Genomic DNA, 26,407 nt, shown 5'->3' on the forward strand with positions numbered 1-26,407 from the left:
CATCTGGTGCGGCCTTCCCAAGGACAAAACCAGCCATGAAACAGAGCTGTCACTGGGCACAGGGCTGAGACCTGGAGAGGGCAAGTGAGGGGGTGTAGCACACAATCTAGAGGTGGCACCACACCCCCACACACTTACTCTCCTCCTTCCAGGGCACCCACTGAGGTGCTGCACCTCCCATTGTAGACTGAGGTCACCTCTGAGGATCTGCAGGCAAAGGGGCATGCTAAGGGGTGGGCATCAAGTATGGCCTCCCACCTTTGCATCCCTGCATGGCTGTGAGCCGCTGCTGCATCCTGGGCTCTGCTACCTCTGCCATGCCCATCCCCACACCTTGAGAGTAAAGCAATGGTGGCTGTAGGCTTTCACGTTCAGCTCCTCCAAGCAGCTCCCTTCCATTTCCTCCTGGACAACTGAGAACAAGCCGCTCAGTCTTTCCATCCTCCATTTCCTCATCAGACCATTACTATGTGCTGGGCTGTCTGATCAGTTATCTGCTCACATTTCCTAACTAACCAGCCAATCCCTTCACCCACCCCACCCCTGACCTTAAAACCCCTTTCCCTTCCCCTCTCTTCTCCACCCTGTCTCTCTAGGTTTCTGCCAGCCTCCTGCTGGCTCACACTCCTCCATCAGACCTCTACACATCACAAGACCTCTGGGCTCACCCTGGCTCTCTTTTCACTTCTTTTATTTACCTTGATCTAATCGATTTCTCATTCAGTTCTGTATAAGAGGTGTCCACACATGTATCCCCTCTGTGGCAGAGCCAGGACTGGGCTAAGCCAGGGAGGGTCCAGAGGCACGGTGTAGAGACCTCACTCCAGGTGGTCACCCTGACGTCGCACCCAGACTGAGCGAGCCAGCACCTCCTCGAATTGTGCATCTTGTCCTCCCATCTTGCTCTGCTTCTCTGGATCTCAAGCTTTATTTGAATTTTCTATATGCGTGACCTCAAAGCCACCAACAATACAATGAGTTCAAGACAACAACTTGCCGGGTGTGGTGACTGATGCTTGTAATCCCAGCACTTTGGGAGGCCAAGGTGAGCAAATTGCTTGAGCCCAGAAGTTCAAGACCAGCCTGGGCAATGTAGTGAAACCCCATCTCTACCAAAAATGCAAACATTAACATGGCATGGTGGTGTGCGCCTGTAGTCCCAGCTATTTGGGGGGCTGAGGTGGGAGGATTACCTGGGCCCAGGAGGTCAATGCTGCAGTGAGCTATGACGGAACCACTACACTCCAGCCTGGGCAACAGAGCAAGACCCTGTCTCCAAAAAACAAAAAGACGACTCACTTTCCCCCGCACCACTGGACCTCTCTCCCTCTATTGCCCCCAAACTTTAAGTGCCATGAGGGGGGCTCTGCACCCAGGAGTTTGTTTTCCATCCGTATGTTCTTTCTCCAGATACCACTCCTTCTGGGAACTTCCCTCCATCTCCACTGCCTGCCTCCCCTTTGGCTCTGCCCTGTCATCTCTCTTGCACCTCCCCAGATTTGCTCAGCTCCTGCTGCCATCTCCCCACCCCACCCCCAGGTCCTCAGCTGTTCAGCGGAGACCCCAACGACTTCTGCTGGTTTGCCGACTCCTCACACTACCAGCATCCTCAGCCCTGACCCAGGAGGCTGCACTTCCACAGGGCATCCATCACTCCTGCTGGGACAGGGGCCTCAGGGGTCTTGGGTCTGAGCAGACCAACTGGACCAAGGAGTTTAGATCTCCACTCACCGCTTCCGGGCTCACATGAAGCTCATGGGACATGGGATCTGGCTTTCCCAATAGCTGCACAGAGGGACCAGGTACACAGCCTGGAACTTATAGAGGGCTTAACACTCCTCAGGCTGGAATTTAACCAGCCAGAAACACAAAAGAGCTGGCAAATCAGTTATCCACCCCCTCCCCTATCTAGATAGACTATTCCAAGGGCACTGATCGCAGGCTGGCCTCTCTGCAATGCTGACGTCCTGCAGGACTCAACGCGCAGTGCCGCTTTCTGGGGCAGCTGCTGCCATCTCTGTAACACCCTCTCTGTACATGCTCCCGGGCCTCGCCTCCTTCCCCTCACTCTTGCTGCTTTGGGGTTGGACCTCACAATAAACAGCAAACAGAAACCCTGCCACAGGCACCTCTCACTTGGCCTAAGACTCTTCCCAGCTTCTCTCCTTGCCTCTGTCTCCTGACCGCAACCTGCTTTCCACCCAAAGCAAAGTGAACTTAAAGCACAGTAAAGCCATACTCCTCTCTTGCTCAAACTGCTCCAATGGGTGGAAGGGGATGTACAGTTTGTGGAAAATTCATACATTTAAGATGTGTTCAGCTATCTGGATGTTTTCTATCCTTCACTGTAAAGCTTAAAGTAGATAGGGCACGGTGGCTCACGCCTGGAATCCCAGCACTTTGGGAGGCTGAAGCGGGCAGATCACTTGAGGTCAGGAGTTCAAGACCAGCCTGGTCAACATGGTGAAACCCTGTCTCTACTAAAAAAAAAAAAAAAAAAAAGAAAAAGAAAAAGAAAAGAAAAAAAGAAAATTAGTTGGGTGTGGTGGCACACGCCTGTAGTCCCAGCCACTCGCCACTCGGGAAGCTGAGGCAGGAGAATTGCTTGAACCCAGGAGGCGAAGGTTGCAGTGAGCCGAGATAGTACACTGCACTCCAGCCTGGGAGACAGAGCGACACTCTGTCTCAAAATGAATAAATACATAAATAGAGTTTAAAGTAAAACAAAACAGTCTTCAATGGGTTGCCACTCAACTCACAATAAAACTCCAAATTCTTCCCGTGGCCACAACACCCTAGGGAAGTTGGCCTCTGTCCATGCCCCACTCCTGTCCTCTTCTGCTTTTGTGTTTACTCCAGAAGCTGCAGGGCACTGGCTTCTGGAGGCTGGAGCTGAGGAAACTGCTGTCCCTTTATATAGTTTCCTCCACCCGGAGTGCCCTCTGCCTGGCTGTGTCCTCAGAGGGGTCCCTTAATTCCCTGACCTGAGCAGAACCCTTCTTCCTTTTTTCTTACCCTCCCACTGTTGTTTATGTCCTACAGAGCACTTATTATAACTTCCAGCTATAATAGTCAGCTATAATTTTAAGGGCTATCTTTCCTCTTGTTTTTTCCCTCATATTAACTATTATACTACCCTGAAATGCAGATACTGTTTCCAGTTCACAGTAGGCCTTTAATCAATATTTCCTGAATCAATGAACAAAATGTTTGCAGCAAAGACACAAGGTTTTTTTGGTTTTTTTTTCATGTTTTCAGGTGAAGAAACTGAGTCAGAGAGCACTTGTAATGTCCTCAAGGACACAAGGGCATCAATCAGAGAGGAGGAGACTTGTGCCCAGCGTCCCCTGGTGCACTTTTCCTGTCTTAACGCATCGAAGCTTCACAGTCATAGGTGGGCTTGTTCTACCCATTTCACAGATGCTGAAATTAAATACACAAAGGACCAGCCATAAGTAAAGAGGGGACAGAGGGCAAACACAAGAATTCAAGCCCAGGTCTGTGAGTCTAAACTTCCAAGTGTTTAACCAGGATATAAATTGCTGGGTCTCAGGAGTTAAGATGTTTAAAAGATAAAGTCCTCTGCTAGCCCAGATTTTTAATGTTTCTCAGTGCAGGCTTACCGGCTCCCCATTTCTTTCCTTGCAGGTGCCTAAGGCCACTTGTGGCTTCCAAGCAACAAAACCTTGTGGGCCATGGAGCCTCGGACATGCCTCAGCCCAGGCCCTGTTGCCCATCTAGTGACAGCAAGCATGTGGCACAGGCCGGTTGTTTTTTGACATTGAAATAATCTGTTGCTCGGTCAGAGTTCCCAATGAGACAATTCTACTCTTCCATCCCCGGTTGTGAACTCCGCTGTCAACTGTATATGACGCAGTGAGGAGGGCGAGGAGCTGACCTCCAGCCTGGGAAACCATCCCAGCCCCACCTCTGCTCAGGGATGGTGTTGGGGTCCTAGGGGTACATGGATCATAGTCTCTGTGGTCCATTTTACCTGAGTCCCAATCTACAAAGCAATAGCACTGAGCAGGTCATCTTCACTCCTTAAGGGTACATTTGTGCACCAAGGGCTGCCAGGAAGGAGGGCTGAGAACGCAACACGGAAGTGGGTGCAGGGAGCCTGCAGGTCTCCGTGGCTGTGCTCTGCCTCCTGCAGTTTGACTTGACTGCTCTCCTGCCTTCTCTGGGCTCTGGTTAACCCCTCTCTGAAGGGGACAATGTAGGAGGCAGTGAGGTGGGGTCTAGATTCACTTATAATAGATAAACTACAAATAATCTCTCATTGAATCTTTGCAATGTGTTTATGGGGGAGATTTTTGCTTGTCGTTTTCCAGATTTCTGCCCGAATCCACACAACAGATAAACAGTGGAAAAGGGTTTCCGCTATCGGATTTATCGGATATATGCCTATCGGATTTCACAAACTGTATTCTTTCAATTCCATTTTGTTCCCCCTCCCCAGAAAAAAAGAAAAACAGCAATGCCACTCTTGGGCATAGAAGAGCTGAGGGCCTTCCTCTGGACCTCCTCCAGTTTTACTTCACCCCACAGAGGAAGAGGAGGGACCAATGGACCATTCCCATTTGGACCCCACGCTTATCTTCTAGACCACACTTCAGGATCTGGACCTTGGACCTCCCTGCCCAAACGATCTGAACCTGGCCCATTCTCCTTCTAAAGTACAGCCTCATTGGCCATCTGTACTCCTGAGGGTGGACTGGACCATTCCCGGGGTCTCCTGGGCCCAGGGGGCTTTAAGGGGCAGCTGTCTGTCAGGTTTGTGGACAGAGCTTGATCTTAGATATCAGGGGGTCCTCACACATGCAGATGAGGCCCTCCTTGGCTCAAGACCAAGGAGGAGTTATGAAGAGAAGGAGGCCAGGCCGTGGACTGGGGCTGGGAGCCTGGGTGTGACTCTCTTTGGGCTACCATGATTTTGCGTGTGACTTTAAGGAGTCCAAGAATGCTGAATTCAAACCTGCCTCCCAGGTTTTTGTGCAGGCATATTTGTCAAGTTAGAAGGAAAGAAGTTACTTTCCAGGACACTTTTAAAATTTGATCTACAAGATATAAACAGGAGCGCACATTGTACGTAAGCTTCCTTTTGTTGTCTTGCCCTAGGCTACTCTGGTTAGGGCCAATCTGAGTGCAGAGCCAGGTCTGGCCCAGACCTCTCAGCCCAGATGAGCAGAGGCAATGGATGGAGGTGCTCAGCTCCACATTCCAACCTCATCTCAGCCAGCAGAGTCCTTCTCAGCTGGGGGGTTTCACTCTCAGCCCAACCTGAGCACAGGCAGGAAGATGTCTTTTTATTCCCCATATTTGGGGGTCCAAGACAGAAAATGTCTTCAGTAGAAAACACACATGGCATTGGGTGCTCAGGGGAGCCAGAACTCACCTGCAGGGGGTTGTGGCACCCCAGGGCAGTGCTAATGAGCTCCTCTTATTACCTTCCACCCCTTCAGCCATTTATGTTTACATCTGTTGTTAGATTGATGTAAATAAGAACCTATTATAAACAAATAGACATCCCATGTGTCTATTACATATCAAGCAAAATTGATTGGTTGGATTTCCAGAATATGGAAGTAGATATTTCCCAAGAGTAGACAGATACTCAAAAGGCAGACAGAATTTTAACATTTTTTTTTTCTGGGCAAGTACATGTAGATTGTTCCAGGGTAAGGGGCAAAAGGAAGCGGTCTTTACTGTCCTGAACATCCTTTTCTAGGTTTGGTTGTCTATGTGTGTGCATCCGAGTATGTGTATATGAGTGGGCTGTGTAGTGAGTATGTATGTGAGCACATGTGTGTCTATGTGTAAGTATGTTTATATGCCTGTGTGTGAGTGTATGTGTGTGCCTTGTTTGTGTATGTTTGTATGCATGTGTGTGGTATGTTTGTATACCTGTGTGTGAGTGTATGTGTGTGTCTTGTTTATATTTGTATGCATGTGAATGTGTGTGTATGTTTGTATGTCTGTGTGTGAGTGTGTGTCTTGTTTACGTTTGCATGCATGTGTATGTGTATGTTTGTATGCCTGTGTGTGAGTGTATGTGTGTGCCTTGTTTGTGTATGTTTGTATGCATGTGTGTGGTGTGTTTGTATACCTGTGTGTGAGTGTATGTGTGTGTCTTGTTTATATTTGTATGCATGTGTATGTGTGTATGTTTGTATGTCTGTGTGTGAGTGTGTCTTGTTTATGTTTGCATGCATGTGTATGTGTATGTTTGCATGCCCGTGTGTGAGTGTATGTGTGTGTTTGTATGCCTGTGTGTGAGTATATGTGTGTGTATGTTTGTATGCCTGTGTGTGACTGTATGTGTATGTTTGTATGCCTGTGTGTGACTGTATGTGTATGTTTGTATGCCTGTGTGTGAGTGTGTCTATATGTATGCCTGTGAGTGTATGTGTGTATATGTTTGTATGCCTGTGTATGAGTGTATGTGTATGTGTGTTTGTAGGCCTGTGTGTGAGTGTATGTGTGTATGTTTGTGTATGTTTGTATGCCTGTGTTTGTATGCCTGTGTGTATGTTTGCATGCCTGTGTGAGCGTACATGTATGTTTGTATGCCTGTGAGTGTATGTGTGTGTGTGTTTGTATGCCTGCATGTGAGTGTATATGTGTATGTTTGTGTATGTTTGTATGCCTGTGTGTGAGTGTATGTATATGTTTGTATGCCTGTGTGTGTATGTTTGTATGCCTATGTGTGAGTGGAAGTGTGTGTCTGTTTGTATGCCTGTGAGTGTCTATGTATGTTTGTATGACTGTGTGTGTGTGTGTGTGTGTGGTTGTGCATGTGTTTGTGTGGGGGTAAATTCAAAGAAACCAGGGTAAACATAATCAAAAGGACAAAGACAGGACACATAGCTTACAGCAAAACAAGTCACCTAAAATATACAGCTTTGTATTTTTGTATTTTTAGTACAGACAGGGTTTCACCATGTTGGTCAGGATGGTCTCGATCTCCTGACCTCATGATCCGCCCGCCTTAGCCTCCCAAAGTGCTGGGATTACAGGCATGAGCCACCGCACCCGGCCTATTGTCTTTATTTTATAGGGAAAACTAAAGTTCGAAAGACTAACTTGTCAAAATAAACAAGAAAGCCTGGATTTCACTGAAGCTTTTGGACCCGAGTCCACCCGCCGAAGATGACGTTATGAAGTCATAGCCTCCGAGGAAGAGAGGACTGGATTCCAACCCCAGGCCTTCCCTGAGTTCTCATCCTGTGATCCTCTCATAAATCCTGAGTCAGGGGTTCTCAAAGGGGGCAACATCACTTCCAAGGGGGCAAAATTCAGTTTGGGTAGGAGTGGGAGAGAGTCTTAGATACTATAATAGCCTTAGGGCCCTCCAAATTGCTACCCTATCCAACAGCATACAGGGGTATATAATACATGTATGGTATTGCAGTTTCAGAGAATGGGGATAGTTAGGAAACAAATATTTACAGAGGCTCCTTTGTGGGTAGATAATAATAATTTAAAAGTTGAGAAACACTGTGCCAAGTGAAAGGTATTTAACTCGATCATCTTCCTGGAAGTATATATACATAATAAATACACACACACAAGTGAATACATCATGTGTGTAAATGTATACAGTAAGCCCACACTCACGGCCATCACTGCATCAAGAGTTCCCCTGGTATTGACTCAATAGATCCTCAAGACTCTACAAGGTAGAGAGTGTCATCATTGTCCTCTTTTTTTTTTTTTTTGGCGACAAAGTCTCACTCTGTTGCCCAGGCTGGAGTGCAATGGCACGATCTCGGCTCACTGCAACCTCCGCCTCCCAGGTTCAAGCAATTCTCCTGCCTCAGTCTCCTGAGTAGCTGGGATTATAGGCACCTGCCACCACACCCAGCTAATTTTTGTATTTTTAGTAGAGATGGGGTTTCACCATATTGGTCAGGCTGATCTCGAACTCCTGACCTCAGGTGATCCACCTGCCTCAGCCTCCAAAAGTGCTGGGATTACAGGTGTGAGCCATGTGCCCAGCCCAGCATCCTCTTCTTACAGATGAAGAGACCAGGCAGAGAAAGGTTATGTAACTGTCCTAAGGTTAACAGAGAGGAAGGAGACAGAGCTGGGAGGCCCAGCTGGGTGACTCAGCTCCAGAGGCTGTGGCTTAACCAGCTTCAACCACTGATGGAGCTACTTTGACCATGCAAATCTCTTCTAGGAATCCACCTGCAGGAATAATCCACAGGTGCATAAGGAGCTCAGTATAAGAAAGTCTCATATTGCATTGTTGCAAGAAACCATACCCCGGAAGCAAGATAAATCGCCATCAATTTGGGAATGATTGAAGAGGTGATGGTGCAAGCTCCCCCGAGCCAAAGGAGACCTGTGCCATTGAGAATGAGATGGGCTGCATGCCCCGGTCTGAAATGCGCTGACAGTAAAGTGTTTGTGTCGCACAAGCTCGTTGCTTCTAGTACATGGGTCGTACAGTTTTAGGTAGAGGCAGGAGTCAGTGACCCAATGGTTCTAGGGGTCATCACCAGGCTTAGGTCTGGCTGGGCAGGGTTGGAAGACTATTTTTCTTCTTTGAAGTACACACATTTAAAATAAATGATGAGAGGTTTTAGTTTTCCATCATTTTCAGTAATTTTCACATAAAATTTCACAGCACATAATCATAATTAAGTAATTCAATTACAATTTCTATTTGGTGACCTCAGTCCTAATAAGCTTCCCAAGAGGAACTCCTGGTGACCTGCAGCTGGAGGGCGGGCCCAGGCTGACTTGCTTCTTGAGGCTGACATGGTCCCAAGTGCCAGGCCACAGACCTCTACGTGGCGGCTCCAAACCCACAACCCACACTGCTGCCCATCCCTCCCAGCCTTTGGGTCCACCCAGAGGGAACAGCTGGGTGGGTCACTTTGTGGCCACATACATGTTCCCAGATGTGTGTGTGGTGTGTGTAGTATATGTGCTGCATATGTGTATGAGTAGTGTATATATGTGTGTGGGGTGTTATGTGCCTGGTGTGTGTGTATGTGGAGGGTGGCACGTGAGGCCATATGTGGAGTATTATGTTATGTGGGCACATGGATATAATATGCATGTGTGTGTGATGTGTGTGCCTGTGGTGTGTGTGGAGCATGTGTGTGTGGTCCGTGTTTGTGTGGAGGGTCTTATGTGCATGGTGTGCTTGTGTGTGTGTGTGTGTGTGGAGGGTTGAGTACATGGCCAATAGTGTGTGGAGCTGTGTACATTGTATGTATGTAGGTGGGTGGGTTTGTCTGTGGTGTCTGTGTGGGTGCTGTTTGTATATGTGGTGTGTGTGAATTGTGCATTTGTATGTGGTGTATGGTGTGTGTATATAGAATGTGTGTTGTATATGTGTGGTGGGTAGTGTGCATGTGGGGTGTGTGTGGTGTGTGTAGCCTATGTGCAGTGTGTGTGGTATGCATGGTTTGTGTTTCTGTGGGGTGTGTGTGCTATATGTAGTGTGCAGTGTGTGTGGTGTGTACAGGTGAATGGGTGTGTATGTGGGTGTGTATGTGGAGTGTGTGCATGTGGGGAGTGTGGTGTGTGTGGTGTTTGTGCACATGTGCCTATAGAGTGTGTGTATGTGGTGTATGGTGTGTATATAGAATGCATGTTGTATATGTATGGTGGATAGTGTGTATGTGGTGTGTGTGTGGTGTGTGTAGCCTATGTGCAGTGTGTGTGGTATGCATGGTTTGTGTTTCTGTGGGGTGTGTGTGCTATATGTAGTGTGCAGTGTGTGGTGTGTATGTGGGTGTGTATGTGGGTAGGTGTGCATGTGGGGAGTGTGGTGTTTGCACACGTGCCTATATATAGGGTGTGTGTATGTGGTGCATGTGGTGTGCAGGGTGTGTGGTGTGTTTAGGTGAATGGGTGTGTGTATGTGGGTAGGTGTGCATGTGGGGAGTGTGGTGTGTGTGGTGTTTGTGCACATGTGCCTATATATAGACTGTGTGTATGTGGTGCATGTGGTGTGCAGACTGTAAATGGTGTTTGTGTGTGTGTTCATGTATGTGTGTGATTATGGAGTATCTGTGGTATACAGTGTGTTCATGTGGAGTGTGCAAAACGTGTATTTGCATGTGGTGTGTGGTGCATATCTATGTGGCATGTGCGTGGTGTGTGTGGTGTGCATAGTGTTTGTGTATGTGTGTATGCATATAGTATACATGGTGTATGTGGTATGTGTAGTGTGGGGAGTGTGTGTGGTGTGTGCATATGCGGATGTGTGTGTGAGTGGGTGTGTATGTGAGGGTGTGGTTTGTGAGGGGTGTCTGTGTGCATGTGCTTCTATCTAGGGTGTGTGATGTGCCTGGTATGCACGGTGTTTGTGTGTGTGGGTGTGTGTAGGTGGGGTGTGTGCAGCCTGACTTTACCATGGAGTCTCAGGCCAGGCAGAGGGATGTGGGGACAGAGGTGGGAGTGTGGCCTGGAAGGCATGGTCACGAGGCCACCAGCAGGGCCATGCCCACTTTGATTCCTGTACAAGACTCTTGCTTAGAGGGAGACAGTGCCTAGAATTTCCCAGGCCAGACATGCCACCCAGACTTGCCAACAGCCAGCCTCCCTGCCGTCCCCTGGGACATGTGTGGCTGTGTCTTCAAAGGGAAAGATAATTGCAGGGGCTCTGAGGTAGGCCCTCTTCCCGCTGAGGGAAGATTCAGGGCTGCCCCCTGGATGCCCCTCCGAGCTCTGTGAACTGGGAAAGGTAAGCCACATGGCTGAGCCTCCAGTCCTGCCTCCTACAGATGGGAACAGTCCCGCTCTCCTGCTAAGCACTGTTGGCTGCCACCCCACCTCCACCCCAGCCACTGGGCTCCTCCATCATGTGGAGTCCACTCCCACTCAGTCCCTTTGCAGTCCCTGTTTCCCAGGCCTGGAACTCAGCCTATCAATCTTGGCTTGCACAGTTGTTTCACACCATTCCAAGATCAAGGCAACTTTTCTCTCCTCCAAGAGACCCACTTCACTGGGTTTCTCAGCTTTGAAGCCCTTATCACCACATGAAATGACCTAGCCCATCACTTGATGGACTGCCCATCTCCTTTCCCTTCTGGAAAGTGTCACCCTTAAAGTGGGATCATATATGTCACATACCCCTGTAACTCTCATGCTTCAGAACAGTACCTGAAAGACAATAGAAGCTCAACGAATATGCATTGAAAAAATAAGTCAATAATATGTGAAATGAGTGGGTAAAAGCATCTGCTGTTGTGAGATATTACCTATAAATGTTTATGCAGTCCATTCCCAACTATATACATAAGTTGTATTATTTACTAAAAGTGTTTTGCACTACAGAAAGAAAAAATGTGCAAAACAGATTTTTAAGTGAACCTCATCATTAATTTATTTGAAAGGTTAAGTGTTCTGCCTGCTAACTACAACAGAAAGCAAAGGAGAGCCCCTCCATAAGTATCAGTACCCACCTACCAGACTAATCTCCCTGAACATGGCCACAGACCCATCTGCAAGGAGGAAGTGACCCCACATGACAGGTAACTGAGACGCAGGGGGCTAAGTCAATTGCACAGAATCACACACTCATCAAAATGCAGAGCTGGAGTTTAAATGCTGACATTTTCCCAGCGAGAACCACAGGTGAACAATAAAATGGGAAAATTAATCTCCTCACACAAAAGAAGCCTCCTTCTACTCCCACCCTCAGTCGTATTGGCAAGTGGAAGCACCCGAGAGTCAAAACTCTCATTAAATGAGAATAGAGCTAACTATGAACATATAAACAACAGGGTGGGAGAGGGGGAGGGGATGACCACACATCCGGAGAGAGAAAACACCACGGGAACCCGGGAGAGGCTCCTTCTTTGCTCTAATCCAGATCATCAACATCCCAGCCCAAAAGTCCAAGTGCAAAAGACAGGACGCAGCAAGGGACTCCCTGGCTGTGGGGACAGGAGAGAGGACCACCATAGTGTGTCCCCAAAATAGAAGTAGGTGGAGGCCTTCTCGGCTGCAGCCAGCTGGCGTTCCACAGGCTCACTTACAGTGACCCGATAAGCTATATAAAGCTCGTTTTGTGGCCACGACAAAGCCTAGGGTGGAGAAAACTCTTAATTATAGCTGATGCTCCGGGGCTGGCCTTGTGCTTGGCCTCCGCCCCACACACTGCAGGAAGCTGAGGCTGAGATTGCTTCCCCTGGGAGCCTCTGTCAGGCGATGGAGAAGCAGGAGTTGATGTCGTGACACAGAGGCACTTCCCTGAATGTGTCCAAAGCCAAGGAAACACACAGCCACCAGCATCACGGCAGACCTTAGGGAAGGCCACTGGGGAGGAGGTCAGATACGATGCCTGAAATGCGTCTGTAATAACACTGGCCATGTGTCACTGCTGTTACTGTTGTTATTCCACTCCTCAGTCTGCTGATACTCTTTTTCATTTGTAAAATGGGGATAATGATTTTTTTTTCCAAGTTCGTTTCAGTCATTCATTCAACAAACAGCCACTGGTCACCAGGTATGAGCCACATCTGTTCTAGACACTGGGTAGGGTTTGATAATTAGATATGCAGCAAGATTGCAGAAGGATGGTTGAAAGCACTCACTCTTAGGCAGTAGGTTCCGACCAAAGAAAGACTTCCACACCTGTCCCCTGCAATCCTGGACAGGCCACTCAGCCCCTATGTGCCTCTGTGCCATCAACGATAAAACAGCCAGCCTGCCTTTTCTAAATCTGCACCAGCCTTCAAAATCTAACCGTTTGTCTCTGTTCATCAAAATGTGAACGTATTAAATATTTCCATTATTGTTGGCTATAATTTCAGATTTGCTTCATGTTCTTATCCTTTTCTTTGGCGGGGGTGGGGTGGGGAGTGAAATAGATCATCGCCCATGAACTTCTAATGTGCGCATCACAACAGCAAGCACAGAATTAACTGTCAGGCCACTGCCCTTATTTCCTTTAAACAATATTTAGGAGCTCATCCTACATACTAGGCTCTGTTCTAGGCACTGAGGTACCACAAGGAACAGACTTCGCCCTTGTGAAGCTTATATCCTTGTGTGTGAAGACATACACTAGCCAAGTAAACTAATGCATACATAAAATTACCCACTCCGTTGTGTAATTGTCTGCCATTTTCCTGCTGCCCCAAGTAGACAAGAGTTTCCCTCTCAAGGACAAAGAGGATGCCAGATTCACTACTGCATCATGGGCACCTGGCCTGTGTCCAGCACAGAGGAATGACTAAATGTGCTTGTTGAATGAATGAATGAATGAAGGGAATGTTTACTATAATGCCTGACTGTTAATGAAGGAATGGATAAATGAGATTGAATCGAATGGCTGTTTTAATGCATGGTTATTCAATGGATGAGTGAGTCGGATCTAACTCAATGATTACTACATCAAAAAAACCCCTGATATTTTTAGTCTACCATTTTCCAGGTCATCAATAAGTGGCCTCTATTGAGACTAGTTCCTCCTCAGGCTGTGAAGTCCCCCACAGGCATCCTCTGTGTACCAAGAGATTTCTGGTGTTCAAATTCTCCCATGCTCCCTGATTCAATCTCACTAGCTGCTTTCCAATATGTTACTATTAGCTCTTTTATTTTGTTTTGCTTTGTTTCTAATTGAAGCAATTGTAAGGGGATTTCATTTCATTTGTAGCCAGAATAGACCAGGCCCTCTTCATCTCACAGCTGTATTTACAAAAACTGATTCCCTTTAGATGACTGAGCATTCACTTAAATCTTACATCTATTTTAGGATTTTGGAGAAGCCCTGTCTTCACAGAATCCATGAGCTTTTCTTGACGTGATCAGGGCGGACGTGTGTTCTGAGGTGGCCTGTGTAGGCTTCCCTTTCTCTTGGTAACAGCTCCCTGGGTTTCCTTCATGTATCAAATCCCTTTACTTGAGGGAGCTGGGCTGGGAACTAACTCTACTCCCAAATGTTAGACAAGGTCTTGTGACAGGCCCAAAATATTCAACCTATTTCCACTCCCAGACTAGTGATTGGTGTAGGGATGGTCACATGACCTACCGTAGTCCAATGAGACCGAGTGCCAGGCCTGCTGGGTAATAGTCTCTTCTCCTCCCGGGTTTGCAGGCAGACATGGCTCTGAGATTCACTGAGAGGTGTCTTGCCGTGGTGTCCCCAAGTTGCCCTCCCGTGTCCATTCTCTCCCTCTGCCCTGCTCCCAGCCCAGGAGGCCAGCCACTGTGACTGCATCACTTGGCCTTGCTTGGCTGGTGTCAGACGGGGCCAGGCTAGCGGAAGGAACAGCCATGCAAGAGCAGATAAGGGGCAGGGGCTTCTTTCTTACTCCCTCTCTACCTGTGTGTTGTGGTCTGGCAAGAGAACTGTATGCCTTCATGACTAAGGGTCCTACAGGGCCACCCAATCTCAGCCCTCATAGACTCTAGTGACATATTCCATCCCTTCTCAGCTGGCTTCTCCCATCACTAATTCCTGCGTACCTCAGTATCCCTTGTTGATCTCACCCTCCTCTAAATAAAACCTTCATCAGAGTCTCTTCACTGAAACCCATTTACCAGTATAATTCTGACACATAAGGCAAGCCAGGAACAGAGTTAACACCAAGACAGAGGAACCTGGAAATGGAGAGTGGAATGAATAGGTCCAGGTTTCATCGCTTGAAGCTGCCTGACCTCTGACCTTTCAATTGAAAGTGATAATATTAATAAATTTGCTTTACCAAGATCAGTCATGGTGAAGCCCATGTTCTAGAGGCATGGGGGAAAGACCTGGAGTCTGAAGGCCTGGGTTCTGTTCCCAGCCCTGGTGTCTATTAACTGTGCGGCACATCCCAGGAACTTGACCTCTCTGGGGTTGTCTTTGCCATTCTCAGAGCCACCCCTGGGCATGAAGGAGCTTCGAAGTCCAGAGTCAGCCCTGCTGAGATCCAGAACCACTCTGAACCAAGACTGTCAGGATGGCAAAAAGAAACAAACAAAAAAAACAGTGGGAAGGATCTGGAAGTAACCTTGTTTCCCAGCACTCTGCATCAAGGGGTTCTGGATTCTGGAATGACAGGCAGAATTCATTGTTCCTGAGCTACCACGTTGAATTTCTACTTCTTAGCTGGGGCTGTGACCCTGTGCCTAGATCTTATCTGCACAGATTTCTGATTGATCCAGTGTGCACCTGGATCAATCCCATAGCTCCAGCCCTGCCTGGGATGTCTCCTATCACTCCTCTTTCCCCACCTGACCCATCCCCTCTCAGGCCTACAACTGAGGCCCAACATGCCTTGAAGCTGTGCCTTCCATGATCTCAGCATTCTGTGTGCTCTTATCTATAAAAAAGAGAGAATCCTTATCCTATGAGGTTGTGATGTGGGTCAGTGAAGTCACTTATGGGAAGTCCACAGCCAATGCCTTCCATGCTCTAGGGTAGATTACCTTCACTTAGCCTTCTGGACATCGATTTCCACCTCTGTAACACAGGCCAAGTCATCAATGCTGGATCTCTCACAATTATCTGAATTTCTCCAGCAGTCTTGTGAAGGACCTCCCTTGTCCTGCTGTTCAGTGGCATTCCATTCCCCACAGAGATCTGACCATGTCATACCCCCGCATAAACCCTCCAGCATGTCCTCACCTTAGCACACAAGGCCCCCCTTTATGGGGACCCTGACAATCTGGCAACACCCAGCAGCCCTAATCTCCTCCTTTTCCCCACCTGCATGGGCCCATCATGGTTCATTGACCATGTCATGGCATCCTTTAATCCCACTCCATCTCATCCTTCTCATGCCCATCCCCTAAACAACCTAAGCACCACCTCCTCCAGACAGCCCTTCCTCATTCTCAGTATCCCCACACATACCACGACCACGCATGGACCTGGCACATAAGATGCTGCCTGTGCCTTTATTAAAGTTTACCTGCCCAGTATCACATTCCCCTTTATGTGGCTTTCCTGCCTTCTAGACTATGAGCACCCTGAGAATGGGTGCTGTGTCTTATCTTTTTCTGTAGCCCCAGAAATCAGCACAAGGCCACACAAAAAAGTAGAGCCCTGATAAGTATCTGTTGAATAAATAAGTGGAGATGAAAAGAGGCAACACAGAGAAAAGGGTCATACTGTGGTAAAGCAGCCTAGAGCCACCCCAGTTTCAGAAATGGTTTAGCTGTTTTCTCATGGGGCTGCAAGCCAGGCACATCCCCAGGATCAGGCCCCTGCCTCCCCTGCTGAGTCACACCCAGCTGCTCCCATCGCGAGCACCTTCCATGCTGCCCCAGCTCCCAAGGCTTTCCTGGCCAGGGTGTAACCTATGGCTTCCCAGGCAGAGGTTTTCCAGTCCCCTGCAGTAATCAGCAAGACAGAGGCTGAGGCTCCACACTCAGCCTGAGCAGCTTCAAAGCCCAGCCCCTGCTGGGCCTGGAGGAGAAGGTTACTCAGCACCCACTGTGACCCAAGAAGGACAAATGTCACCCTAATGCAATAGGCAGAGGCAGAAGCTGGAGACAGTCTGGAACATGAGAAACCCACTTCACCCTCCCTGTCCCGGGGAGGGGGCTGTCCTCAGAATGACCCTCACTAAATCCTGGAGGTCAGGCTTCCAGGTCAGAGCCCTGGGGGCCATCAGCCCTCTGCCTCCCCTCCCCCACCCCCAGCCACAATCAACAGATTCCAGACAAATAAGCTAGAGACCTTGGGTTATCTCAGAGGGCACCGGGTCAACAGCACTTGGCCTCTGGGATAAGCAGCTCCTGACTGTGTCCAAATGACTGACTCTGGGCTGCTGGGAAGAGCTGATGCAGCCTGTATGTTTCTTGCGTGATCCCTCATCACTGCCCCTTCAGAGACCCTGCTATATACCCAATGCTTCAGGCCAGACTTTGCATGCACAGTTTCTGGCTTTCACAGCTCTGGGCAGTAAGTAGAGGATGTTCCCATATCAGAGGTAAAGATGAGACAGCAAGTATCTCCCAGGTGGCAGGGTGGTTAGAACCCAGCCCTCTTTCATCCGAAACCCCTTCTTGCCTCTGCAGGCTACCTCTGCCTCTGGATGGGAAAAGACATCCTTCTGACAACAGGAATGTCCAGGGGGTGCACGTGCTACTAGGTTCCCTGTGGGGCCAAACCCAAGAATGTGGGTTCCCTCAGCCTCTGCACCTGCTACTTCCCCCGCCTTCCTGGAGCCGGCCGCAGGATCCCTATCTGCCCGAGGATCCCTCCTGTGGGCTCAGCAGAGGACATCACTCTTGGCAGGGGCCGCGTGGAGCCCGGGCGCACTCACTTTCACAAAGACGGCGCCGCAGCTTGCCCCGGATCTTGTCGATGGCATTGAAGTCAGACACGTGGAAGACGTGGGCGGACTTGGGCTCTGAGGCGATCTCCTCCAGCTCCTCCTTGAGTGCCTCGCCCACGCCCACGGCAAAGATGCGGATGCCAGCGCGGTGGGCGGCCGCCGCGGCGTCCAGCACCAGGTCCTGGCTGCGGCCGTCGGTGAGCAGGATGGCCACCTGCTTGTAGGCGCGGTCCCCGGGACGGCCGCCGGTGCGTGGGGAGAAGCTGCGGGCCGTGATGTAGCGCAGCGCGTCACCCGTGTTGGTGTTGCCCCCGTGGTAGGCGAGGCGCCGGGCAGCCGCCTTGACCTCCTCCTGCGAGCCAAAGAGTCCCAACTCGAAGGCCGTGGTGGGCCGGTCGCTGTATCGCACAACCCCCACACGGGTGCGGTCGGGGCCCACCTCGAAGGTGTCCACCAGGTTGGCCACCCACTGCCGGACCTTCTCAAAGTCCTCCTTGCCCACGCTGGAGGAGGTGTCCAGGAGGAAGACCAGATCATAGTGGACACTTTTGCAACCTGCAGGGGTGAGAGAAGGGGTGGCGTAGGGCAAATGGGCATGGAAAGGACACTGTCCTGGGGCATAAAGGTCACTGGGGTCACACACGCCTGCTCAAATACCTACCTGCCCTGTCTCTCATGACCCAAGGGCCCTGGGCTGCCTGAAGGGCCTGAGCCTCAGTTTCCAAACCTTCACATGGCAATAATGATGAGTTTTCCCCAAGACTGCTGTGAGGCTCAACTGACAATATGTAGCATCACATTAAAATGATTAACACCCACGGCACAGCACTATGCCTCAATCTCTTCACTTTTATTTCGTTTAAAAGGTGACTCCATTTTTCATTATTTTTCAACCTACCACAAATAATGTATGCCCATTTCCAAGAAGTCAGAAAATGCAATCAAAAGATGTTTAGATGTTTTAGGCTGGGCGCGGTGGTTCACGCCTGTAATCCCAGCACTTTGGGAGGCCAAGGCGGGTGGATCACGAGGTCAGGAGATCGAGACCATCCTGGCTAACGCAGTGAAACCCTGTCTCTACTAAAAACTACAAAAAGTTAGCCGGGAGAGGTGGCGGGCGCCTATAGTCCCAGCTACTTGGGAGGCTGAGGCAGGAGAATGGCGTGAACCCAGGAGGCGGAGCTTGTGGTGAGCCGAGATCGGGCCACTGCACTCCAGCCTGGGCGACAGAGCGAGACTCTGTCTCAAAAAAAAAAAAAGATGTTTAGATGTTTTGAATGCCCGTATTCCCACACAGAGATAACCGCTGTTAAAGCATGGTATATATACTTGGTTATTTTTTATTTCCATATAATTATTGATAGGAATGGGACTGTACCAGACACACTGATACATACGCTGTTCTCCCTGCATTTAGTTATAAGCTAGAAATCCATTTCTAGTTTGATCATGCTGGTTTCCATGGCTGCACAGAGTCCTCTGCATGGATGAACATAATTGATTTAGCCAGCGCTCTCCCGTTATTTAACTACTCAGCCCTTTAAAATCAGATAATACAAGGGGAAGTGTTTTCCAGTCTCTAGAATGCTGCACAAATATACAAGGAACTATCAAGAAGCACTTGGTCTTAAGGCCAGGTGCAGTGGCTCACGCCTGTAATTCTAGCAATTTGGGAGGTCAAGGCGGGCAAATCACTCGAGGCCAGGAGTTTGAGACCAGTCTGGCCAACATGGCAAAACCCCGTCTGTACTAAAAATACAAAACTTAGCCAGGCATGGTGGCTTATGACTGTCATCCCAGCTACTCAGGAGGCTGAGGCACAAGAATCCTTTGAGCCGGGAGGTGGAGGTCGCAGTGAGCCAATATCACATCACTGCCCTCCAGCCTGGCTGACAGAGTGAGACACTGTCTCAAAAAAAAAAAAAAAAAAAGAAGAAGAAGCCCTAGTTTGACTCTTCCAGAAGGTGGGGTTTGGCCATCCGAACAGAAGCAGAGGACCAGGCCTCTGGGAACACCAGGCACAAACATTTGGCTATAAAACAAAACTAAACAAAACAAAACAAAAAAACACTTTGTTGAAATACCAGATTGGAAAGGTAAAATGGTCTGGTAGTGGCTGGGTACATGAGAGTTGGAGGAGAATGCACCTGCCTGCTCAGCAAGTGGCTATTTACCAGCACGGATACAGTTTTCCAATATAGCACTGGGTGTGAAAAGCTGTTTATAAAATGATATGTATAACATAGAATTTCTGGAAAGAAAACTTGTGCATGTGTGTGTGCACGCGCGATTGTGTATGTATGTATGCACGACAGAACCCGAGAGGGAAATACTTGCTTACCTCTGGCAAGCAGAGCTATGAGTGAATTTTATTTTTTGTATTTTTTGCTCTTATATTTGCAAGCAATAAAGTTCAAAAAACAGAAAAACAATAAAGTTATACGAATTTACACACATACTCCCACAAATGCTTCCCGATGTGACCTGAGCCAATGCCACCCTTGAATGTTCCACACCTACCTTTCCCTCTAGTTTTGAAAATCCAAGGGACAATCTGCATGTCAGGCACTGAGTTACATCCCAACCTTAGCAGGACTGATCCCTAACAGGATTAGAACTCTGGAGTGTGTTTGACCAGATGTGCAGACTTGGAGATAATTCCTGGGGAGTTTTTTTCCTTGACACAAAAGATCATTCTTTTGTCTTTGGGACAATAATGTCCCAGGCTGTTGAGGATAATTGCTGCTGAGGGCCAGGCAGAACCTGGCCTGCAGGCTGTAATCCTAGAGCAAATTTGTTTGAAGGCTACAGCAGTTTCATTTGTTCAGGAGGCCTCCCCAAGGGGCCCTTTTGAGCTCAGGGCACATTTTCTCCCAGAGGCCAGGGAACAGGCGGGATTGTGTGCCCGTGAGGCTGGAGTGCGATGTGGAGAGAAGAGATCTGAACCCGGGCAGGTGCCCTGGCTTCTGGCCTTGATTCTGCTAAGGCAGGGGCTATGCCATTCCTGGCAGGTGAGTGCTTTTCTGGGGCCCACCATTTTCTACTATGAAATGAGGGCACAGAGGAGACCACCCTAGGGCCTTTTTGCTTTTAAATGTGATAATCCTGTGCATTGGCTGTGCATTTGGGGTTGGCTAGATGGGCGCAGAAATCTCATGTTCCCTGCGTATAAAACAGGATGTTTACAGTTATTACTGTCTTTCCAGCTAGCCAGGCTTTGAGAGGCTCAGGGGAAAAAAAAAAAAAAAAAAAAGCAAGAGACAACTCTGTAAATTCAATAAAGAAATAATGTCAACCTTTCTGTTTTAAGTCCAGGGAGAAAAGCCTTAGAATATCACTTCCTGGGTGGGCGTGGTGGCTCACGCCTGTAATCCCAGCACTTTGGGAGGCCGAGGCGGGCGGATCACGAGGTCAGGCGATCGAGACCATCTTGGCTAACACAGTGAAACCCCGTCTGTACTAAAAATACAAAAAATTAGCCAGGCGTGGTGGCAGGCACCTGTAGTCCCAGCTATGCAGGAGGCTGAGGCAGGAGAATGGCGTGAACCCGGGAGGCGGAGCTTGTGGTGAGCCGAGATCGGGCCACTGCACTCCAGCTTGGGCGACAGAGCGAGACTCCGTCTCAAAAAAAAAAAAATATATATATATATATATATATATATATATATATATATATATATATATATATATATCACTTCCTATAAGATGGGCTCAGCGTTTTGCTTCCTGGATCCACTGACAGGTGGTCTCCCCGGCTGCCCGGTGGGCAGTATATGAACATCCCACCTGTCTGTGCATCGAGGACCCCAGTGTGCAGGCTCTATGCCGGGATTGTGGACCCTGACCCCTCCTTCACTTCTAAGCACTGACCAGTGCCTTCCCCTAGGGCAGGGGCCCTCATACAGGTTAGCAAAACCATGTTGCCATGTCTCTCCCCTCCTGCCCTGGGCCTTCTCATCTCCAGTCAACTTTCCCAACTACAGGGTCTACTACATAAACACACTTTTCTCACTGTCCCGGATGCCTTTGCTAAGTGGGCTCCAGTGTGTCCATTTCCCCTGGAATGTGTCCCAAAACCTTCACAGGACAACACAGCCAGGTCCTCACCCCTGCGCCTCCTCCCCGAGCTCCAAACCTACACACACTTGGTAGAGACAGGCTCACAACCCAGGATGTGACTGACCAAGACGTGTTAAAGCAACTCATTCCCTCTCTCTGTCACGCTCTCTCCTCCTCTCACAGGAACACACACTCATCCTATCACATTCACACTCACATGCATACTGACATTGCCACACGTATTCACACTCCCTCAAACACACACACTTCCCCCCACACTCCCTCAAACTCACACACTCTCACACTCCCTCACACATTACCTCAAACTCACACATATTCTCTCACACTCCCTCACACACTTCCTCAAACTCCCTCACACTCCCCTACACCTCACACTCATACACACTCTCTCGAACTCCTCACACACTTCATCACACACTCCTACACTTCCTCACACTCCCCCACATGCTCCCTCAAACTCACACTCCCACACATTCCCACACACTTTGTCAAACTCACACACACTCCCTCACACTCCCACACACTCTTCCTCAAACTCACACACTCACACTCCCTCACACACTCCCTCAAACTCACACTCCCACACATTCCCACACACTTTGTCAAACTCACACACACTCCCTCACACTCCCACACACTCTTCCTCAAACTCACACACACACTCACACTCCCTCACACACTCCCTCAAACTCACACTCCCATACACTCCCACACACTTTGTCAAACTCACACACACTCCCTCATACTCCCCCACTCTTCCTCAAACTCACACATTCCCTCTCACTCCCTCACACACTTCAAACTCCCACACACCCACACTCCCCCACATTCCTTCACACTCCCTCACACACTCTCCCTCACACTTTCACACTTCCTCACACACTCATACACATACTGTCAGACATATACAGGCCCTTGCTGAGCAGCTGGTGATTTTTTGTCCCTAGGTTGGAGGGCAGCTGACTCACACTTGGATTCCGGACTCTCCCTCTCTCTCACACAGTCAGTTGTGAACTCACTTGCGTGCACACACCACAGCCCATGCTCACGGACACATGCTGTCTGCTCTGTCCCCAGCACAGCATGGCACAGCCCACAGTGGCCCCACCTGCCCGCTGAGCCTGGCAGCCGCCGCCCCCACTCCACAGCAGCAGCAGCATCCAGAGGAGGCCAGCCACAGCGTTCCCTCGGAGGCCGGCCATGGCTCTCCTGTTCTTGGGGACAGGCTTGTCTTGGCCAGGAAGTGACGCTGTTAGGGTCTACAGCAGCATGGCCTGTGTGGAGAAAGACACCCTTAGAGAAGGCTCTCAAGCTGAAAGTCTGTGAGAGGCAAACTCTGGGCCCCGCCTGGGGGAATTCCCCACACCCAGCCTTCCAACCCATCTTCCCTCCCGGATTCAACTCCAGGCAGCCAATGTGTGACCTTCCAGGGCAGAGCCAAGTGTGACCTCCCCTCCATGGATTTATGCCTGGATCCCCCCAGCCATCCAATTAGCAGATGGGCTTGCAGAAGGGAGTAGGAGAGGGCCTTGTGCCTGAGGACTCCACACCACATCCCGCCTGGTATGGCTTGGCTCTGTGTCACCACCCAAATCTCCCTCTCTGAAATCCCCACGTGTCAAGGGAGGGACCTGGTAGGAGGTGATTGGATCATGGGGGCAGTTTCCCCCATGCTGTTCTTGTGATATTGAGTGAGTTCTCAGGAGATCTGCTGTTTTTATAAATGGTAGTTCTTCCTGCTCTCTCACATATTCGCTCTCCTGCCAGCATGTAAGAAGCACCTGCTTCCCCTTCCTCCATAACTGTAAGTTTCCTGGGGCCTCCCCAGCCATGTGGAACAATGAGTCAATAAAACCTCTTTCCTTTATAAATTACCGTCTTAGGCAGTTCTTTCTAGCAGCATGAAAATGGACTAATACACCACCTAAAATCGTTCAGTATCACCATCCTCATCTGAATATGGCACAAGGGGCTGCCATGATCTACCCACCCCATCCAGCCTGGCCTCTCACCTCACCTCACTCCCCAACCATGCTGCACTTGGTAGCCATGTGCACTTTCTAGCCATTTCCCACAGGTTCCAGGTGCACCACACCTCCCTTTGCCCCCCTGGGAGGGCTTCCCTCTACATAAAATCCCCACACCCACCCTGGGAGCCTCTGGCAATGCTCAGCTCAGATGCTCCCCTTCTGGAAAATTTTTCCCAGACCACTCACTTCCCTGTGGGTTGAGGGGGTCACTGCTCAGCTACCTGCAAGTGAACCCTGAGCTCCTCAGCAGGGGGCTGTGACTCTAATTCTCCATTTGCTTCATTGTCAGCCCTGTGGACTGCTTGATCCCTGGAGGCTGAGGCCAGGCCAACTTCACTGGGCATGGAAGATTAGGGCATTTACACATGGTCAGTAAGCACCTATGAAGGAAAGAACTAACAAAGAATTCTTCAAGGGATTCCTGAACCTCAGTGTTTGCAATGGTAGGGAAGTTATCTCAAAGGCAGTTGGGCAAACAATCCTCATAAGGGTTATTCTGCTTCAAATAATTGGTGAATACTTTTTAAAAGATTCTAATAAACAGAAAAATATTAAGATGGTGGCAAGGGGTTACGTCGGGAGCAAACTCATTTACCCTTCGTAAAGTACCAATCTGATGCAGGTGTTTACAATGACCAGAGGGAAGACTGCAGAGAACCATGAAATGACATCCTATGAACTGGCATGTCCACTGCAGCTTGGAGTCACGTGCCACCACCAGCACCCTGGACCAGGGCTAGGAGGGGTTATCCAAACATAAAAAACATGCGGCAGGGGAGCGAGTTCATGGGTGTCTGTGTGTATGTTTCTGTTTCTGATCTTTCTCTGAATTATGTTGACTTTTCACTCTTCATTAATGACAATCTAAAATGTTAAAATGAATCAGAAGAGAACCTCCAAAAACCTGGATTAACTGTGAAGAAAATAGCAACAGGGCTGTGCCTGATGACAAGCACAGGCAAATCAATTTCTGGGATTATCCCCCTGAAATACGCCCGTGTGCATATGTGTGTGCACATGCACACACACACACACGCAAGCGCACACACAGGGAAAGCGAGCTGAATGCACATTTGAAATAATGAGCCGCCAGGCTTCATCTGCTGTGGGAGCCCTGCCTGCCCACTGTGCCTACTGCAGGGTCACCCTCCAGTCCTAGGAATTATTTGTAGCTCCAAGGACATAAACATGCTCTCACCCTGCACTCTATCCAGGCTGCTTCTCCATCCTGGAATGCCCCCACTCCACTTGACCTCCAGATGGTCAATCAGTTCTTCCAACTCCCTGTGGAGTGGCTGTGGTCATTCCAATTCTGCATGTTATACCTGATCGCAGCCAGGTCACATAACTTGCCCAAGGTCACACTCCTGGAAGTGGTGGAGCAGGCACTGGACACCCCATAACCAGCAGACGCATTACTCCAAGGAAAGCCAGACCCCCATTCTACATCAAGTCTAGGTGTCTCTGCTGCACCTACAACCCCTTAGTCCCTGGAGGGTTAAGTCTAGAGATACGCCCCTGTCTCAAATCCCTCCTACCCACTATATTCACCAAATGCCAACCTATCACACAGGTTTTTTTGTTTTTTTTTGTTTTTTTGGTGGAGTTTCACTCTTGTTGCCCAGACTGAAGGCTCACCGCAACCTCCGCCTCCTGGGTTCAAGCAATTCTCCTGCCTCAGCCTCCTGAGTAGCTGGGATTACAGGCATGCACCACCACACCCGGCTAATTTTGTTTTTTTAGTAGAGAAAACAAAAAATGTTGGTGAGGCTGCATGTTGGTGAGGCTGGTTTCGAACTCCTGACCTTAGTTGATCCGCCCACCTCTGCCTCCCAAAGTAGTAGTATTACAGGCATGAGCCACTGCGCCCAGCCTCACACAGCTTTTAGCACAGCATTTTTAGACGCATTTCATCAAACAGATTTATGTTCCTGTGCTGGGCTTATATCAAATGCCTCAAAAATTCTGTATGGAACCTTTGTTTTCCAACAACCCATTAGGTTATATCTATCCTCCAAATTTTGCCCACAGACTCCCATCTCTTTTCTCACACTTCCTGGTACCCTCTGCAGGCTTTAGGGCTGATATCTGGGTGCTTACATCTGGAGAAATTATTCCCCGTATCACCTTCTGCCCTCTGATCCTTTGCCACCTCCCTGATGAATGAGTGGATGAATGAATCCAGTCATATTTCTCACTTGAGGGTTAAACATGTATTTGTTCCCATGGGATCTGGCAGGGGTCCCAGGCACAGCCTGTGTCATGCCAGGCTGCGATCATCTGCCCAGGGCCTCTCTCTGCTGTGGGCTAGTGAGGAGGGTCTTTGAAAGCAGTGACTGTGTCTTATTGGTTTCTGTAGTATTGGTGGCCGGCTCAAAGCCCAGCACAGAATTGGTGCTCAGTTAATGTTCATATTTGAGGGGAAGGAAGAGAGAAAGGAAGAGCAGAGGGGAAGGAGGAAGGGAGAGAAAAAAAAGGAACGAAAGAAGGGGAGGCTGATGGCTCGGCTACCACAGAGAAATACTGAACTCAGAGATCGAGACTATTGGCAGTTTCTGAGCATAGGATCATCCAAGCACCTTTCCTGTCTCTATTCTGCCTAGGACTAACTAGCACCCAAACTTGATCTCCTTTTTTGATTTTGTCAACAGTAAAAGATTACTTAAGTGCCTATTACTAATAGAAAAGAGTATTAAGAGCCTCTTTCAAGAAATGGGCTAAAAAGTTTTTGTCCACATATTATCTTATTGGATCCTCACATTCATGCTATGAGCTAGGAACCACTATCTCATGAAAAAAGTACAGCATGAAGGGCTTCAAGCCTCAGCTGTGAGCGGTCATGCTGGGATTTGACCTCAGGTCGCAGGCTGTTCTCCATCCCCTTTACATGCTGGGGATGTTTTCTCTCTTTTTTATATATATATTTTTTTTACTTTTTAAAATTGTTGTGAGTACATAGTGGGTGTATGTATTTATGGGGTACATGAGATGTTTTGATAGAGGCATGCAATGTGAAATAGCCACATCACAGGGAATGGGGGTATCTATCCCCTCAAG

The 26,407-nt window shown here is 48.9% G+C and overlaps 1 protein-coding gene across 6 annotated transcripts in view; it reads right to left on the reverse strand.

Annotated features, from left to right (window-relative positions):
* The window catches only part of COL22A1 (collagen type XXII alpha 1 chain), a 336,676-nt gene that overhangs the window by 282,869 nt on the left and 27,400 nt on the right, over positions 1–26,407 (reverse strand). For 4 of the 6 annotated variants that reach the window (XM_054499251.2, XM_063669105.1, XM_063669106.1 and 1 more), the window contains exons 2-3: positions 22,429–22,594; positions 17,229–17,795 (exon numbers count right to left, since the gene is read on the reverse strand). The exons of 1 other annotated variant lie outside the window; for it this stretch is intronic. In XM_054499251.2, the coding sequence (XP_054355226.2) occupies positions 17,229–17,795; positions 22,429–22,522 (661 nt within the window). In that variant the 5' untranslated portion in view covers positions 22,523–22,594. The remainder of the gene's footprint in view (positions 1–17,228; positions 17,796–22,428; positions 22,595–26,407) is intronic. One more of the 6 variants, XM_063669108.1, reaches the window with a different exon arrangement.

Source organism: Pongo pygmaeus, chromosome 7 (genome assembly GCF_028885625.2).
Source record: "Pongo pygmaeus isolate AG05252 chromosome 7, NHGRI_mPonPyg2-v2.0_pri, whole genome shotgun sequence".
In the NCBI taxonomy this organism is placed as follows: Eukaryota; Metazoa; Chordata; class Mammalia; order Primates; family Hominidae; genus Pongo; species Pongo pygmaeus.